General features: G+C 40.7%; 1 protein-coding gene across 1 annotated transcript; it reads left to right on the top strand.

Annotated features, from left to right (window-relative positions):
* The first annotated feature begins 7,220 nt into the window (after positions 1 to 7,220).
* On the top strand, positions 7,221 to 17,198 carry LOC119261969 (C-type lectin domain family 4 member K-like). The gene is made up of 5 exons (XM_037532562.1): positions 7,221 to 7,461; positions 13,369 to 13,965; positions 16,520 to 16,662; positions 16,843 to 16,949; positions 17,051 to 17,198. The coding sequence occupies exons 1-5, from the start codon at positions 7,221 to 7,223 to the stop codon at positions 17,196 to 17,198; spliced, it is 1,236 nt and encodes a 411-aa protein (XP_037388459.1).
* The last annotated feature ends 1,315 nt before the right edge of the window (positions 17,199 to 18,513 follow it).

Raw genomic sequence — 18,513 nt, 5'->3', positions numbered from 1 at the left:
GGGATTACAAATTGAGAAACAGAGGTGAAAAACTACAACCCCAATTCCAATGAAGTTGGGACATTGTGTAAAACATAAATAAAAACAGAGTACGATGATTTGCAAATCCTTTTCAACCTATATTCAATTGAATACACTACAAAGACAAGATACTTAATATTCAAACAGATAAACTTTATTTTTTTTTGCAAATATTCACTCATTTTGAATTTGATGCCTGCAACACATTCCAAAGAAGTTGGGACAGGGGCGTGTTTACCACGGTGTTAAATCGCCTTTCCTTTTAACAACACTCAGTAAGCGTTTGGGAACTGAGGACACTAATTGTTGAAGCTTTGAAGGTGGAATTCTTTCCCATTCTTGCTTGATGTACAACTTCAGTGGCTCAATAGTCCAGGGTCTCCGTTGTCGTATATTGTGCTTCATAATGCGCCACATATTTTCAATGGGAGACAGGTCTGGACTGCAGGCAGGCCAGTCTAGTACCCGCACTCTTTTACTACGAAGCCACGCTGTTGTAACACGTGCAGAATGTGGCTTGGCATTGTCTTGCTGAAATAAGCAGGACGTCCCTGAAAAAGACGTTGCTTGGATGGCAGCATATGTTGCTCCAAAACCTGTATGTACCTTTCAGCATTAATGGTGCCTTCACAGATGTGCAGGTTACCCAGGCCATGGGCAATAACACACTCCCATACCATCAGAGATGCTGGCTTTTGAACTTTGTGCTGATAATAATCCAGACAGTCCTTTTCCTCTTTGGCCCGGAGGACACGGCATCCATGATTTCCAAAAACAATTTGAAATGTGGACTCGTCAGACCACAGGACACTTTTCCCCTTTGCGTCAGTCCATCTCAGATGAGCTCGGGCCCAGAGAAGCCGGCGGTGTTTCTGGGTGGTGTTGATATATGGATTTCGCTTTGCATGGTAGAGTTTTAACGTGCACTTGTAGATGGAGCGACGAACTGTGTTCCTGAGCCCATGTGGTAATATCCATTACAGAATGATGTCGGTTTTTAATGCAGTGCCACCTGAGGGACTGAAGGTCACGGGCATTCAATGTTGGTTTTCTGTCTTGCAGCTTACTTGCAGAAATTGGACTGTAGATGATGAAATCCCTAAATTCCTTGCAATTGTACATTTGAGAAACATTGTTCTTAAACTGTTCACAAAGTGGTGAACCTCGCCCCATCCTTGCTTGTGAACGACTGAGCCTTTCGGGGATGCTCCCTTTATACCCAGTCATGACACTGACCTGTTTCCAATTAACCTGTTCACCTGTGGAATGTTCCAAACAGGTGTTTTTTGAGCATTCCTCAACTTTCCCAGTCTTTTGTTGCCCCTGTCCCAACTTCTTTGGAACGTGTTTCAGGCATCAAATTCAAAATGATTGAATATTTGCAAAAAACAAAGTTTATCCGTTTGAACATTAAATATCTTGTCTTTGTAGTGTGTTCAATTGAATAAAGATTGAAAAGGATTTGCAAATCATCGTATTCTGTTTTTACACAACATCCCAACATTGGAATTGTAGGAGAAAACAATATGCAAAAGAAAACAGGGCATTTACCCCCTTACTTACAAAAAGAGAGGTTTTCAAGTCTTTAGACAAACTCATACAACATGCTAACACAACCAATCAGAGCCTTCCAGACATTAATCCTACAGGAAAAAGTGATGAACAAGAAAGAGAGAGCACCAAACAAACACCACATACCCCCAGGATTGTGAGTGTGTGTGTGTGTGTGCTCAATTTTTCATGTAAGAATCAAATTACTAGCCCCTTGCAAATCTAGAAAAAAAATGCCAAAAACTATAGAAATAATAAACAAAACTCACTCACTGTTTTAATCTGAAAAATTAACAAGTAGGAACAAAAAGAACACACTGGTGTTAAAACTTTACCATTAAATTCAATACATTAAACCTACTAATATGATATACTATTGAAAAGGCCCCACAAATCATTAAATCTGCATCTGCTGATAGTAAGTCACAAAATATTTATACTCTAAATATAGAAAGCATAGAAAATGTTCTGCTCTGTACAGTATTACTGTTTTGCTGTACATTATTGATAATATGCAATTATTTTGTGTGAGGTGGGATTTACTGCCGTCTCAATTCTCTATGCTGCTGCAGTGAAATTCAGCTGAACCCTAAACTTACCAAGACAACTTAATAAGAAGTGAAACTTCTGTAAGAAGTGATTTTTTATTTTTTTTTTGATGAGAACTAAAACTGCTGGTGTTTTTTTGCCTTTTTTTGATGACTGCTTCTCTAAATTCTTAATGTGCTGCTATGCAAAACCTGGATAATTCTTTTTTTTTTTGGGGGGGGGGGTGTTTTACCCAATTTTCTTCCCAATTTAGTCATTTCCAGTTCCACCTGCTAGTTAGGACTGCCCCAATCACACGAAGCTATCAATGCTAGGAGGGTAAAGGGTAGCACAGTCTTCCCCCGAGACCTGTGAAACCAGCCACTACTTCTTTTAGAACTGCCGCTTGAGCAGAGTCATTGGACAGCCGGACGTGCTCGAAGGAAAGCGCCAACCGGCAGTATTTGATGAAAAGAACACTGTGCCAACTGTTAAGCATGAGGATGGATTTGGGTTGTTTAGGTGTTACTGGCTTCAATGGACATGTTGGTGAAGGGAACAGAGGGGATGAAGAGGTGCTGGGTATGTATGGTGTGAAAGACAGAAATGCGGAAGGTCAGATGGTTGTAGATTTTGCAAAGAGAATGGAAATGGCTGTGGTGAACACGTATTTTCAGAAGAGGGAAGAACACAGGGTGACATACAAGAGTGGAGGGAGGTGCACACAGGTGGATTCTATCCTTAGCAGGAGATGCCACCTGAAGGAGATTGGAGATTGTAAAGTGGTGCCAGGGGAAAGTGTAGCAAGGCAGCATAGGGTGATTGTCTGTAGAATGAGATTAGAAACAAAGAAGAGGAAGAGAGTGAAGACAGAGCCAAAGATTAGATGGTGGAAGCTGAAGGAGGAGGATGGTTGCAGGCAGTTCAGGGAAAAATTACAACAGGCCCTTGGGGGCAGTGAGGAGCTACCTGAGGACTGGAAAACTACAGCTAAGGTGGTGAGAGAAACTGGCAAAAATGTGTTGGGTGTTTCGTCTGGTCAGAGGAAAGAAGACAAGGAAAGTTGGTGGTGGAATGAGGAAGTCCAGGAGAGTATTCAGAAGAAGAAGGCAGGTAAGAAAAAGTGGGATAACCAGAGAGATGAAGGAAGTAGGCAGGAGTACTGTGAGGCTAGTCGCATAGCGAAAAGAATGGTGGCAAAGGCAAAGGCTCAGGCCTATGATGAGCTGTATGAGAGGCTGGACAGTAAAGAAGGTGTAAAGGACTTGTATCGTTTGGCTAAACAGAGAGATAGAGCTGGAAAGGATGTACAGCAGGTTAGGCTGATAAAGGATAAAGAGGGAAATGTACTAGTGAGTGAACAGAGAGTGATGAGTAGATGGAAGGAGTACTTTGAAGAACTAATGAATGAGGAAAACGAGAGAGAGAGAGGAGGACAACGGGGGGAGAGATAGTGGATCAGGAAGTGCAGAGAATTAGGAAGAAGGTGGAAGTGAGGGCAGCTTTAAAAAGGATGAAGAATGGAAAGGCAGTTGGTCCAGTTGGTAGAGAAGTACAGAGAAGGTCAGAAGGAGCTACATTGTGTCTTTGTGGATCTAGAGAAGGCATATGATAGGGTGCCAAGACAGGAACTGTGGTACTGTATGAGGAAGTCAGGTGTAGCTGAAAAGTATGTTAGGGTGGTGCAGGACATGTATGAGGATAGTGAGACAGTGGTGAGGTGTGCAGTTGGAGTGACAAATAGTTTCAAGGTGAAGGTAGGGTTACATCAGGGATCAGCTTTAAGCCCCTTCTTGTTTGCAATGGTGATGGACAGGTTGACAGATGAGGTCAGGCAGGAGGCTCCATGGACCATGATGTTTGCAGATGACATTGTAATCTGTGGTGATAGTAGAGAGCAGGTGAAAGAGAATCTGGAGAGGTGGAGGTTTGCACTGGAGAGGAGAGGAATGAAGGTCAGTAGAGACAAGATGGAATACATGTGTGTGAATGAGAGGGAGGCAGGTGGAAAGGTGAAGATGCAATGAGTAGAGGTTGTAAAGGTGGATGACTTCAAATATCTTGGGTCAACCATCCAGAGCAACGGACAGTGTAGAAAAGAGGTGAAGAAGAGGGTGCAGGCAGGATGGAGTGGGTGGAGACATCCGTCCGGATGTCAGGGCTGATGTGTGACAGAAGGATAGCAGCAAGAGTGAAAGGGAAGGTTTACAAGACAGTAGTGCGTCCTGTTATGATGTATGGTTTGGAGACTGTGGCTCTGTCTAAAAGACAGGAGGCTGAGCTGGAGGTGGCGGAGATGAAGATGCTGAGATTTCCGTTGGGAGTGACAAGGCTGGACAAGATTAGAAATGAGCAGATCAGAGGGACAGTGAAGGTGGAGCAGTTTGGAGATAAAGCCAGAGAGGCCAGGTTGAGATGGTTTGGACATGTGTTGAGGAGGAATAGTGGATATATTGGGCAAAGATTGTTGGAGATGGAGCTGCCGGGTAGAAGGAGAAGAGGTAGACCTCACAGAAGCTTTATGGATTTGGTGAAGGTGGACATGGAGATGGTTGGTGTGAAAGTAGAGGAGGTAGTGGATAGGGCAAGATGGAGGCAGATGATCCGCTGTGGCGACCCCTAAAGGGAGCAGCCAAAAGAAGAAGATGATGTTCTGTGCAGATGTTGATGCATTTGATTTCCGTTGTCACCTGTGCTGCGCTTAATACAACAAAACCTCCATGTGTATGTTTGATGTCGCACAATAATGACGCACACACAAACACACACAAACACAGAAGGGAGGCTGTGCAGAATGTAAATTAAAACAAAATGTGTTGATGTGTGAAAGTAATACAAAGATAACATATCAAATTTTAAACTTAGAAATTGTATTGATTTTTGAAAAAAAATTTGTCCATTTAAAAATTTGATGCCAAAAACATGTTGCAAAATAGTTGGGACACCTGGTGGCTGATTGACCACTGTGTGAAAGACTGTTCAGGCAAATACTACAAGCAAAGAACTTTTGACAATATATAAGATCCAGAAATGCTGCCACCTTCTCTGGGCCTGAGCTCATTTAAAATAGACTGAGGGGAAGCAGAAAAATGTTCTGTGGTCCGATGAGTCAACATTTTTTGAAATCATGGACACTGTGTCCTCCGGTCTTTAGCCCGGAGGACATGGCATGGGTGATATGCACATTTGTAAAGGCACCATTAATGCTAAATGATATATACATGTTTTAGGTAACATATGCTGCCACCCAGACTGTGTCTTTTTCAGGAATGCCTTGATTATTTCAGCAAGACAGTGTCAAACCACATTCTGCATCTATTACAACAGCATTGCTCCATATTAAGAGTCCAGGTGCTAAACTGGCCTGCAGTCCAGACCTGTCACTACTGATCACATCATTACAAGTGCATTACAAAATGAAAAATGTGACAAATGAGCTCATGAAATGTTGAGTGCCTGAAATCCTGTATGAAAGATTTTAGTTTCAAAATTACAGCAATGTCTCCTCAGTTCCCAAATCCCTCAGAGTGATGTTAAAAGAAGAGGTGATGTAACACAGTGGTAAACATGCCCCCGTCCCAACTTTTTTGAAACGTGTTGTTGCCATCAAATTCAAAATGGGCATGTGTGTGTGTGTGTGTGTGTGTGTGTGTGTGTGTGTGTGTGTGTGTGTGTGTGTGTATGTGTGTATATATATATATATATATATATATATATATATATATATATATATATATATATATATATATATATATATATATATGGCTTGTTGTATGGATCAAACACTTAATGTGATGCTGTGAACCTGCTCTTTTCATACAAATTATCATCAAAATATATTCAAAATAAGGCCGCAGTTCAACTGAAGTCCAAAATAGGCAGAAATTGTGTTTTATGGCTGCTGTGGAAAAGGTTTAACCAGTTTGCAGCATACTAAGTGGACCATAACTAAGTGGACATTTGTATGATCATGAGCTCATAGCTGCTCAGCATCTCATAACCTAAGACGGGGTGATGATCTCAGCTCCTGGTGGGCCATGGCTCTGAAGACATTTCCCTTTTCTAATGCTAATTCACTAATGAGTTGAATCAGGTATGTAATGAGCAAGACTAGAGTGCAACACACCTGGTCTCTGCAACCTTCATTCAGCATTTTAACAGCCTATGTTTGGTGTCACATCATAATGATCCACTAGAGGGCACCAGTGAGCTGGTTTAAAGCTGTTCCAGCACTGATTACTGATATAAGATAAGAGAATCCTTTATTAGTCCCACAGCGGGGAAATTCACAGTATTACAGCAGCAGAGTAATAGAAGTAAGGCACATTACTGTTTAATTTACCAGGCAGACCAAACTAAAAAGCTAATTATTTTTATTTATTTATTTTGGTATTTTTTTGGTCCCAGAACTGAATCCAGTATGAACAGCTGTGCAAACTCAATTCTGAACATCTGCATAAGAATATCCTGATAAGAGGATAATGAGACCCACATAAATATAGGTATGTATATCCACATTGACCCATCTACTACCAAATCATCTTAACCACAGTGGAGCAGAACACCCCATAATGACTCTGTGAGGACATTAACAAAAGGAACAAACTATAGGAAAACCTGCTTGTGGGGGCATAACACCAAATTTTGGACCCCAGGCACAGAAATTATTTTGTTTTCATTTTTAACCAGATCAGAACTGGCAGACAGCCAGTAAGTGCTCTCAATAGCCAACAGAGTACAGGGTACATGAATGAAGGAAACAGCAGGCAGACAGGCAGAGATCATAATGGAAGATGCAGCCTCATATCATTTATTTCTATAATAACAGATAGTATCAAACTCAGAAACCAAAACTAGTTACTTTCCAAGGCTTTTTGGAGGGCCTAGTCAGGTCCATCATTACATGTGGCCAGATACTGACTGCTGTGTGTGACACTTAAGTTATCACAGTCTCGCATCACAGCCAGCATCACTATCTAACACAATCTGCTTAATGTAGACCAGGCGATTTACTGGCACAGAAACTCTGCTGTGACTTCCTGCAGCAGCTGACAAGCAGCACATACAGAGTCATATACAGAGTTTTCAGAGTTAATAAAGTTAATATCAGTCCGAGCAGAATGGAAATGATGGAGGATATTTATGCAAATTCAGGAATAACTGCAGACAACAGAAGAAACTCAGACAGCAGTGGACACTCATATGAAGACATTTATGCCAACGAGGACGACATAGAAACTCATCAAATCAAGAAGTACAGAAGGAACTCTGGCACGGTAACTGCAGAGAACACAAACATTAAAAATGCTGAGAAAGACGGCAAAACCTCTGACTCACATACAGCAGATCCTCAGCACAGAGGTAGGTTTAAGTCTTTATTGGGGTTTGTCACTTATCCATGTATTAAACAATCCTATAGGCCCACCTTTAAATGTAATGTAAACCAGCTTTAATCAGTAACCAAAAGAATGTTTCATTCTTTGAAGGTTTCTTAAATCATTGATTGAAATGAAATATGGTTGAGATTGATTGATTAATATTATCTTAATGATTGTTCTACATGGAAATGTTGAGAAGAAAAAAACAACTTTGTGGAGTTCCTATATGTGGAGCACTATACAGCCAAAAGTATTCGCTCGTCTGCCTTCACACACATATGAACTTGAGTGAAATCCCATTCTTAATCCATAGGGTTTAATATGATGTTGGCCCACCCTTTGCAGCTAAAACAGCTTCAACTCTTCTGGGAAGGCTTTCCACAAGGTTTAGGAGTGTGTTAATGGGAATTTTTGACCGTTCTTCCAGAAGCACATTTGTGAGGTCAGACACTGGTGTTGGATGAGAAGGCCTGGCTCACAGTCTCTACTCTAATTCATCCCAAAGGTGTTCTGTCAGGTGGCTTTACACCACTGGTTTCAACGCTTTGCATTGCGCTTGGTGATGTAAGGCTTGGATGCAGCTGCTCGGCCATGGAAACCCATTCCGTGAAGCTCTCTACGCTGTTCTTGAGCTACCATATATAGTCATGGTATGATGGTGCAAGCGCAGACACACACACAGCATATGAAATCTGCACAAATGGAAGTAGCTGTCAGCAAACACAAGAGGGAGCCATTCAGCTGGTAACCGATTGCAATCTGAGGCTTTTGAAAACAGAAGTGTATGGCATGAAAATGGGAGCCTCTCTCAGTGTGGCTCACTCACTGTAGCTCTCTGACACACTGAAGTATCAATCTAATGTAATTTAAAGAATCTCTGACAATCAAATATCACTATAAAAAGTCACTATGGTTGTATTATATTATTATTATTAACTTTAACCCATGCATGTCCAAACACTAGACTAAGTATTATAAGGTAAAATGCCACAGAATGTGTGCTGATTGGTGTAAAGTGGTAAAATTTTGTATAGTTGTAGTAGGGTCAACATTTAACTAGATATTTAAATTACATGCAGTTTTCATACTATTTTTTTTTTTACTACATCAACATCTATTTTTTTTTATTAAAAACAAGACATAACAGGTGGCCAAAAGATGGAATTTAATAGGATAAATAATGAAAACTCACTTTTTATCTGTATGCTTTGATAAATGTAAAGACAATTTCTTTAGGTTTGTGCCTAAAAAAAGAAGTTTATAATTTCATATATGTATATTAGTATATTAATTTAAACAAAACATGCACTATGTTTCCAAAAGTTTTCACTCACCCATCCAAATCATTGAATTCAGGTATTCCAATCACTTCCATGGCCACAGGTGTATAAAGCCGAGCCCCTAGGCCTGCAGATTGCTTCTACAGACATTAGTGAAAGAATGGGTCGCTCTCAGGAGCTCAGTGCATTCCAGCATGGTACTGTGATAGGATGCCACCTGTGCAACAAGTCCAGTCGTGAAATTTCCTCGCTACTAAATATTCCACAGTCATCTGTCAGTGGGATTATAACAAAGTGGAAGCAAATGGGAACGACAGCAACTCAGCCACGAAGTGCTCAGCCATGTAAAATGACGGAGTGGGGTCAGCAGATGCTGAGGGGCATAGTGCACAGAGGTCACCAAATTTCTGCACCGTCAATCACTACAGACCTCCAAACTTCATGTGACCTTCAGATTAGCTCAAAAACAGCATAGAGCGCTTCATGGAATAGATTTTCATGACCGAGCAGCTGCATCCAAGCCTTACATCGCCAAGCACAAAGCGTCAAATGCTGTGGTATAAAGCGCCGCTACTGAACTCTAGAGCAGTGGAGACGTGTTCTCTGGAGTGACGAATCACGCTTCTCCATTTGGCAATCCGATGGACAAGTCTGGGTTTGGCAGGTGCCAGGAGAATGATACTTGTCTGTCTGCATTGTGCCAAGTGTAAAGTTTGGTGGAGGGGGGATTATGGTTTAGTGTTATTTTTCAGGAGCTGGGCTCAGCCCCTTAGCTCCAGTGAAAGGAACTCTTAATGCTTCAGCAGACCAAGAGATTTTGGTCTATTTCATGCTCTCAACTTTATGGGAACAGTTTGGGGACGGCCTCGTCCTGTTCCAACATGACTGCACACCAGTGCACCAAGCAAGGTCCATGTAGACATGGATAAAGAACTTGATTGGCCTGCACAGGGTCCTCAAACCAATAGAACACCTTTGGGAGAATTAGAGCAGAGACAGCAAGCCAGGCCTTCTCGTCTAACATCAGTGTCTGACCTCACAAATGTGCTTCTGGAAGAAGTGTATCAAGAGCCAATGGCTGTGCTCACAGGTGAAGTTTGAGGTGCAACAGTGAGTGCACTCAACTTCCCCTTACTGACCAAACTTCATACTGTTAAGTGTACTGTATACAGTATACTGTGATTGTGAACACCTAAAGTGAGCACACTTGCCCGGAGCAGTGGGCAGCCCAATCCACAGCCCCTGGGGAGCAGTTGGGGTTTAGGTGTCTTGCTCAAGGACACCTCAGTCATGTGCTGTCAGCTCTGGGGATCGAACCGGTGACCTTCCAGTCACAAGGCTGGTTCCCTAATCTCCAGCCCATGCCCCATAAATCCCACAGTTCCCACATGGTGGTGGAAGCATAATGCTGTGGGGCATGTTTTGCACAGCGAACCTTGTTCAGGTGTCTGGGGTCATGAAGAAAGAAGATTTTGCTGACATTTTAAGGATAATGTGAAGAAATCTGCTGACTGTCTGGCTTTAGGTCACTGTAGGTTGGAAAACAATGACCCAAAGCACACATCCAAGTTGGTCCAAAACGTTTTGAAGGGCACCATGGTCAATGTCCTGGAGATGCCTTCTTAAAGCCCAGATCTCCTATAGATCCTATTGAGAATTGGGCGTTCAAAGTTATAGTCCACGCTCCAAGACCATGTAATTTGGATAAGCTAGAACCATTTACAACGATTTTGACTATAAATTGCCAGATGGCTACTAATTTTGGCCTTGTCATTTTTTTTCTTGTTTCAATTCAGTGCATTATTTGTCTTCATCAAACACAGAGATTTTATCTCTCTCTTTTTGGAAGTAAATATACTATAAACAATTTTACTATTGATCACTTCCTTGGAAAAGCGAAGTGTTTTTGTTTGACTTCATAAAGGGACCTAATAATAATTTTAACCATAATTATAAATGTTTTTTTTCATTAAAGTAAACAGCCTTGCATAAATATGGTATTTATTCTACGGTTTTGCTAAATGTTCTGAAATTCATACATTTACACCAGCTAGCTAGTTAGCAGTGTTTGTAGGTCAATATTGTTTGCTAATCAGAGTTAAATTGGTTAGTGATGTTAGTTAAGAAGACTGGTTTACAGTAATTTGAGAAGCATGTTACCAAATCTGATTTGATGGCACTGGAACTAGAAAGTGTTGTTTTCTGTAAAACTGTATCGCACACTGTTAAATTGTACTCTCTTAAGATCATGCAAATCTAGCTCTTCTAACCAGATGTAAGCGTTCCTAGTATATATGAACTTAAGAGAGATCCTTTAAAGTGTGTTAACAGCTCATGGCAGTCACTGTTCAATTTCTTAATTCATTTCTAACAGTTAATAACCACCAGCACACATGAATTCATCAGATCTGGTTAATATGAGTTTTCTCTCACAGATCCACACCAAATGTTCTTGAGCGCTAAGAACTTCTCTTACAGAGAAGACGTACGAGTTACAGCCTATTTGTTTCTCTCTAGACAGTCAAGTAATTTTGGCTGAGGTTCAATACCCACCTGGGTAAACACCCTACACTATACCAATAAGAGTTCATGGGCAAGACTCCTAACACTACCTTGGCCTACCTGTGTAAACTGATCAAATTATAAGTCGCTCTGAATAAGAGCGTCTGCCAAATTAAATGTAACTGTAAAGTAATTTACTTGGTCATTTTAAGTAATACCTTTTTGTCAGTTTAGTCACCAAAATATTTAGAAATGAGTATCAAACTAAATTAGCAAATCTGTTCCATCAGTAATGCCACCCATCTGACATCAGGAACCATTGCTTTCCTTTTACCTTCTTGGATCAACTGCCTCTTTTTTAACAGCAGCAAAACATAGAGGTCTCCTGTTGAGCTCCTTATGATTGCATGTATTCCATTGTTTTATTTAGCTAGGTACAGTCATGTGAAGAACTAAGTAAACCCCATATTTGCACATCTCTATATCCAGTCTTCATTTAAGCAGTCGATAGATGAAGGTGATATGATTTAGCAAATGACTTAAGATGAACATTTTTGTCATCCTTTATGTAGTTGAAATAAACAGAAATGCAGTTGTTGCTTTGCTGCCTCAGAGCCTGGCCAACCTCTCCGTCATACCAGAGAGTGCTTGAGGAGAATGTTAGACCATCTGTCAAAGAACTTATAGCTGAGAAGTGGACCTCCCAACAGGATAATGAACACAAACATATAAGTAAATTCACCAAGGAGCGGCTCAAAAGGAAGAAATAGAGGGTTACAGAGTGGTTAAGTCAAACTGAAACCTATTGAAATGGTCTCAGTGGACTTGAAACAGGCTGTACATGCAAAGAATGCAATGACAAAGAATTACTGCAAAATTTAAATTCCCCTGTATTTTAGCCAAATACATAATGCTTTGTATATACATACTATTTAACCAAAGATAAAAATCTAATCAAATAACACATTATGCAGACAGAAGTCCTGGGACACAGCACCTTAATTCAGGTGTTCCAGGCACACCAAGTGCTAAAAGGTGGAGAAAATTAAGCACATAGGCTTGCAGTCTCAATAGACAAATACTGGCAGTATAATGAATTATACTGATAAGCTCAGTGACGTTAAGCATGGCATTGTCATAGGATGTCACCTTTGCCACATATCAGTAAAGTTTCTGTCCTGCTAGATCTGCCCCTGCCAACTGTGCTATTACTATGAACTGAAAGCACCAAGGAGCAAAAACAGCTCAGCCACGAAGCAGTAAATGAAGCGCACAGTGCCTGTCCTCTGTTGGATTATTCACAAGAGTTCCAACCTGCCTCTGGAAGCAAAATCAGCAAAAGAAATGTGCAAGATCAAAATGCACAGTGCCCAGTGTTGGGGGCTGTGGTGTAAAGCATGCTGCCACTGGACTCTGGAGCAGGATAAACCTGTTCTGTGGAGTGGTGAATCACACTTTTCTGTCTGGCAGTCTGATGTCTGAAGTCTGGGTTTGGCGAATGCCAGGGCAGCATTAACTGCTTGTCTGTATTGTGCCAACTGTAAAGTTTGGTGGAGGAGGGATAATGGAGTTGTTTTTCAGTGGGTGGACAAGGCCCATAGTTCCAGTGAAAGGAATTTTTAATGCTTCAGCATACCAAGACATTTTGGGGAATATTTACTGGTTAATATTTGCTTTTCTGGATGACTGGGCAAAAACGTCTACCGTCACTCTCCAAAAGAGTGGAGAACTCTTCTTGGAAGAGTGGAAGCTGTTATAGCTGCAAAGGGGGGAGCAAATCCATTTTAATCCCTGTGGATTTAGAATGTCAAAAGCTCCTGAAGGTGTCCCCATACTTTTGTCCACATTCTGCATACACTCACTGAGCACTTCATTAGGTACACCTACCTTGTATCTACACTTATTGTCCATGTTGTGCACTCCACTTACCACTTACTTTGTAGTGCTACAATTACAGACTGCAGTCCATCTGTTCCTCTCCATGCTTTATCTTAGCAATAATGGAACTCAGAAAGTTCCAAAAGACGGTATACATGTATTTTTAGGTAGAACATCACAAGACATTATGGATGTACACTGTTTCTGCTCACTGTAACTGCTGTTCTCAGGATTATACAGACGTGTCGCAGTGTGTCTGGGGCTGCTGTGTGTTCTCCTGCTGGTCATCATCACAGTGATGTGGATCAAGTTCAATGCAGAGAGGAACCAGCTACTGACCAGTAACACCAAGCTGACTGCAGAGAGAGACCAGTTACAGAGCAGTAATACCAAACTAACTACAGAGAGAGACCAGCTACAGACCAGAAATACCAAACTAACTGCAGCGAGAGACCAGTTGCAGACCAGTAACACCAAACTGACTGCAGAGAGAGACCAGCTACAGACCAGTAATACCAAACTAACTGCAGAGAGAGACCAGCTACAGACCAGTAATACCAAACTAACCACAGAGAGAGACCAGCTACAGACCAGTAATACCAAACTAACTGCAGAGAGAGACCAGCTACAGACCAGTAACACCAAACTAACTGCAGAGAGAGACCAGCTACAGACCAGTAACACCAAGCTGACTGCAGCGAGAGACCAGCTACAGACCAGTAACACCAAATTAACTGCAGAGAGAGACCAGCTCCAGACCAGTTATGATGATGTGAAGCGCCAGCTTCAGAATCAGAAGGACTGTCTTCAGAAGTTCTCTAATTTGGGTGAGCGAATCATCTCTAAGGTTTAAGACAGTTAATTATTTTATAGTAAATAAGTCAAATTGAAATTTGTAAGCAAACAATACATATTATTACCACGTTTAAATCATTATGTGATTTATATGTCTATACAGTACTGTGCAAAAGTCAGAAAACACCCTTTCATTTATTTAAGTTATAGTGAAAATGGCCATTAAGAACAAGTGTATTGTAAGTAAGGTAAAAGTGTTTGCATCACTTTTGTGCTGTCTCATCCTGAATCATTTCAAAATTGGGAAAAAATAATAAAAACTAGGACAGAGATGATTAGATAACTGTAATCAGCTTCCTCTGTTGATGTCTTTTCATTTGCTGGTATCGGGTATAGTTTAGTTTCATTCAGAAATATGTTTCTCTCTGATGTTCAAATAGCATAACCCAGAGGTGTGGACTCGAGTCATATGACTTGGACTTGAGTACGACTCGACTCACAGATTTGATGACTTGAGACTCGACTCAAGAACATCGAGAAAGACTTGCAATTCGACTTTGACTTTAACACCAATGACTTGGACTTCAGGGTTAAGACTCGGTAAGACTCAAGAAATTGGAAGAAACGTGGAGAGTCTGACTGCAGACTGGTGGTTACTTCATCTCCATAAGCTGGAAACCAGCGATGCATCAACAGCATCAACAAGCTGTCAGCACTTAAACTCCAATCTTACTGGAGAAACTGACCAGGCAAACTGACCATTTTCCTCATGATAGCAAAACAAGCGAACAAAAGAGACACAGCTCTCTCTATCTGACCGATTTTAACAGCGTCTGCAGGTAAAACAGGCCTAACATTCACCACGAGGCTGAAGCTCACTTCTTCTCCATCAGCTTCATATTGGAATTCATCATAATTTATTTTAGTCGGCTAGTTTTTATTTTAATTCTGTGCATCCAGTGTTCTCAAAAATAATCAGAAATTCAAAATGCACCTTCAAATATAAAGTTTTTAAATTAAGTTCAATATTACTTTTAATTCTTTTCCATGTGCAGTCCACTACTCTTTGTGTATACCAGTATGTCTTTCACGCACTCTTAAAAAAAGATGGTTGTTCAGAGGTTCTTCGGTAAAGAAAACAGTTCTAAAAAGAACCATGAACCTCAAAGAACACTTTGCATTATTACAAGGTTTTATTGCATCCTGAAATCCTTCTTTAGATTGATGGAGAATGTTCTGTAGATGATTTGATATAGAACATTTTTGAAACAGGTTCTCCTATTGCTTGACATGATAACAATAGAAGAACCATTTAGGTGCTATATACTGTAGAACCATTCCCCGGCCTAGTGACCGGGGTCCTCTCTGTGTGGAGTTTGCATGTTCTCCCCGTGTCTGCGTGGGTTTCCTCCAGGTTCTCTGGTTCCCTCCCACAGTCCAAAGACATACATTCAGGCCAATTGGACATGCTAAAATTGCCCCTGGGTGTGAGTGTGTGAGTGACTGTCTGTGTCTGTCTGTCTGCCCTGCGATGGACTGGCGACCTGTCCGGGGTGTATCCTGCCTTCCGCCCAATGACTGCTGGGATAGGCTCCAGCACCCCCTGCGACCCTGACGGAGAGGCGGCTTGGAAAATGGATGGATGGATGGATACTGTAGAACCCTTTTCAAAAATGTTCCCTATAGAACCATTTACAGAACATTTTAAAGAATCCTTTCATGATGCAAAGAGCACTTTAACCATGCAAAGGATTCTTTGAGTGTTATTAGAACTGTTTTCTTTACCCATCCTTTTTAAGAGTGCAATTGTCTGTGTACCATGGACTTTGTTGGAAGGGTAAAAATAATGAAAAATGAATATACAGCTACACACTGCTAACATGCTGTCATTAAAAGGCTGTAGTACTGTTACCTTTATTCCATGTTATGGCTTTAAATTAGCGACTTGTGTAGAGACTCACCTGTACTGACTCGGGACTTGAACTGAGACTCAGCTATCTTCACTGGGGACTTGACTCTGGACTTGTGGCTTACTTGTTACTTGCAACTCAGTGACTTGTTCCCACCTCTGGTATAACCCATTTTTGTTCTTCACATCTTTCTCTCGCTCTCACTCTCTGTCTCTCTGTTCAGTGGTCAATAAATGAATGAAAGGGTGGTCTTGACTTTTCCATATTACAGTCCATGGATATTTCATGGAGTTATGTTCATCACTCTCAGTAGTGGTGGGTTATCGCACTGTACAATTGGTTGCTTCAGTCCAGTTGATGTCTTTTACCTTTGTGAAGGTGTGTTTGTACCTGCTGGCCATCACTGAAGTGTTTCCTGCTCCTGATTTCTTCATTTTATAAATATGTCTGTATTGGCACAGAATCAGCAGATACATTAAAAATTGCGCAAGATGCAAAACAAATGCCAGTACAGTAATACCCTTTTAATGTGGGGAATAATTACCAAGGATCCAAGAAAACTAATTGACTGGGGTCACGTCTTGACTTGACTTGACTGTGTGGTATGAGAAGAAAATAGCTGTGATTTTAAAGTGTAAAATGAATCTGTGTTTGTTTGTATATGTTCAATTAATAGTGCAGGCAAAGCAGCAGGGTTGGACATTTTTTGACACCAGTCTGTACTACATCTCTACTGGACAGAAGATCTGGAGTGAGAGCAGACAGGACTGCAGAAACAGAGGAGCAGACCTGGTGACCATAAACAGCAGAGAAGAAAAAGTGTGTGTGTGTGTGTGTGTGTGTGTGTGTGTGTGTGTGTGTGTGTGTGTGTGTGTGTGTGAGGGAGAGAAGAAATGGGGTGGTTATTTATATATCAGGCCATACAAGCACAATTATGTGTGCAGTTAGAAGTTAATGTTTCCTCTCAGTTACTTAGAATGTTCCTCTGATTGTTAACAGAGCTTTGTTGAAATATTGAGACGAGGACAGAGAGCTTGGATTGGTCTGACTGACAGTGAGAAAGAGGGGGTCTGGAAATGGGTGGACGGCTCAGCACTGACCACCACGTAAGAGACCACTGAGCTGAACTCTGTTGATGGTGTAGTTAACAACGGTCACTCCTCACTGCTCTGATAAAAACAGTGGATTCTCTGATTCTCTCTTTCAGGTTCTGGGGACATAGTGAACCCAACAGTAATGCAGGAGATGAGGACTGTGTCATAACTGGCGAAGGGTCGGACCCTGTAAAGAACTGGGCTGACTATCCCTGTATTGACCGGTTTGGTTGGATTTGTAAGAAAAGTATTTTTAACTGAGAGCATTTTGGAACGAATGGCAGCAAATTCCAGGAATATCAGCAGTTTGTTTGGATCTGTAAGGGAATATTTAGCTGAATGGGCACCAGTATGTCAGTGAACAACAGCATATTTGTATTTATAAAAATCACTCTTTCTATTACATTTGACCTGTGTGCTTATTAGTTTTTCATGGTAGAAGAGAAACAGGGTAGGAAATTTCCCCTAGAAAAAATAGAGATTAACAGTGTTGGAAACTCCTAGAATCAAAAATTTTAAAATTTAAATTTTATAATGGTGTTAGTTTAAAGATGATATAAGTATCCAGATTTTAGGTATCTGCAAGGATGATGCTATGATCTATTTAAACTTAAGGCAGTAACTGAAACAGCAATAAGCGAAATATATACAAAATCATCGGTAACACTTCGGTAATCAGGGTACATGACCTGACAGTAATCAAGGCATTTACTAAGGCTAAACTCATCAGAAAGTAATGAACCATTAAGCAGGAAGAAATCAATAAGACATGCATTAATAACGGTGAGGTTAAGTTATTCAACATGCACTAATGTGTCAAGATGAAGGTAATTTAGGCTTTCTTCAATGTATGAATACATCAGGAATGAATGTCTTATTACCTGTCATTTGATTTCACGTTGAAGTGGTAATTCCCATCGCTTGGCAACTCTAACAAACTGTAATACTTGGCAGTACAATTGAAATGCGCTTAATAAAATCATCTTTAACATTACTGTATATTTTCATTCTGTATGGATCTTTTTTTTCCATTAAAACAGGCCACAATTTCAGGCTGTGTGTTTCACTGATTTTAACACAAAGGGTTATTGTAGCAGGACACATGGTACACAGCTTTATTTCAATAACCTACTTTCATAAGAGGGCATATATATCTTAACTTTGCCAGTGTTTTTGTAGAAGTTAAAAACCGATCCAAACATGGGTCACGGGTAAACTTTTAATGCATCAGGTATTAAGCACTGATTACTCATTATTCATGATGACTGTATAGTGTTTGTGGCCCCTGAAGTAAAGTGAAGAACAATTCACATATTGAGGTCCTTCATCAAAGAGCTCCACAAACTCAAAAGCAATATGTTTATCCAACAGCTGATCATAAGTTGGTGGAGTTGGTGGCTTATTGAACTGATTTTGAGGCTTTTTTTCCATGTGGTGGAACTAATTGGATTAATGGTGAAATTCACTGGTTTTATTCAAAATAAATAATAAAAATGTACATGAAAACAATAGAAACATTATAAAAACAATGGTCTTTACACCCTTTCTATACTGTGATTACCTGTCTTTTATTTAA

Source organism: Pygocentrus nattereri, chromosome 22, assembly GCF_015220715.1.
Source record: "Pygocentrus nattereri isolate fPygNat1 chromosome 22, fPygNat1.pri, whole genome shotgun sequence".
Classification (NCBI taxonomy): Eukaryota; Metazoa; Chordata; class Actinopteri; order Characiformes; family Serrasalmidae; genus Pygocentrus; species Pygocentrus nattereri.
The sequence above is the reverse complement of the archived record's forward strand: the minus strand, read 5'-3'. Positions and strand labels throughout refer to the sequence as shown.

What these genes read in the sequence shown, in the direction of transcription:
- LOC119261969 (XM_037532562.1), top strand. Translation starts at nt 7,221, where the DNA reads ATGGAAATGATGGAGGATATTTATGCAAATTCAGGAATAACTGCAGAC. An exon ending in AGCAGATCCTCAGCACAGAG is followed by an intron (nt 7,462 to 13,368) that starts GTAGGTTTAAGT and finishes TGCTGTTCTCAG; the next exon opens with GATTATACAGACGTGTCGCA. An exon ending in TCAGAAGTTCTCTAATTTGG is followed by an intron (nt 13,966 to 16,519) that starts GTGAGCGAATCA and finishes TTCAATTAATAG; the next exon opens with TGCAGGCAAAGCAGCAGGGT.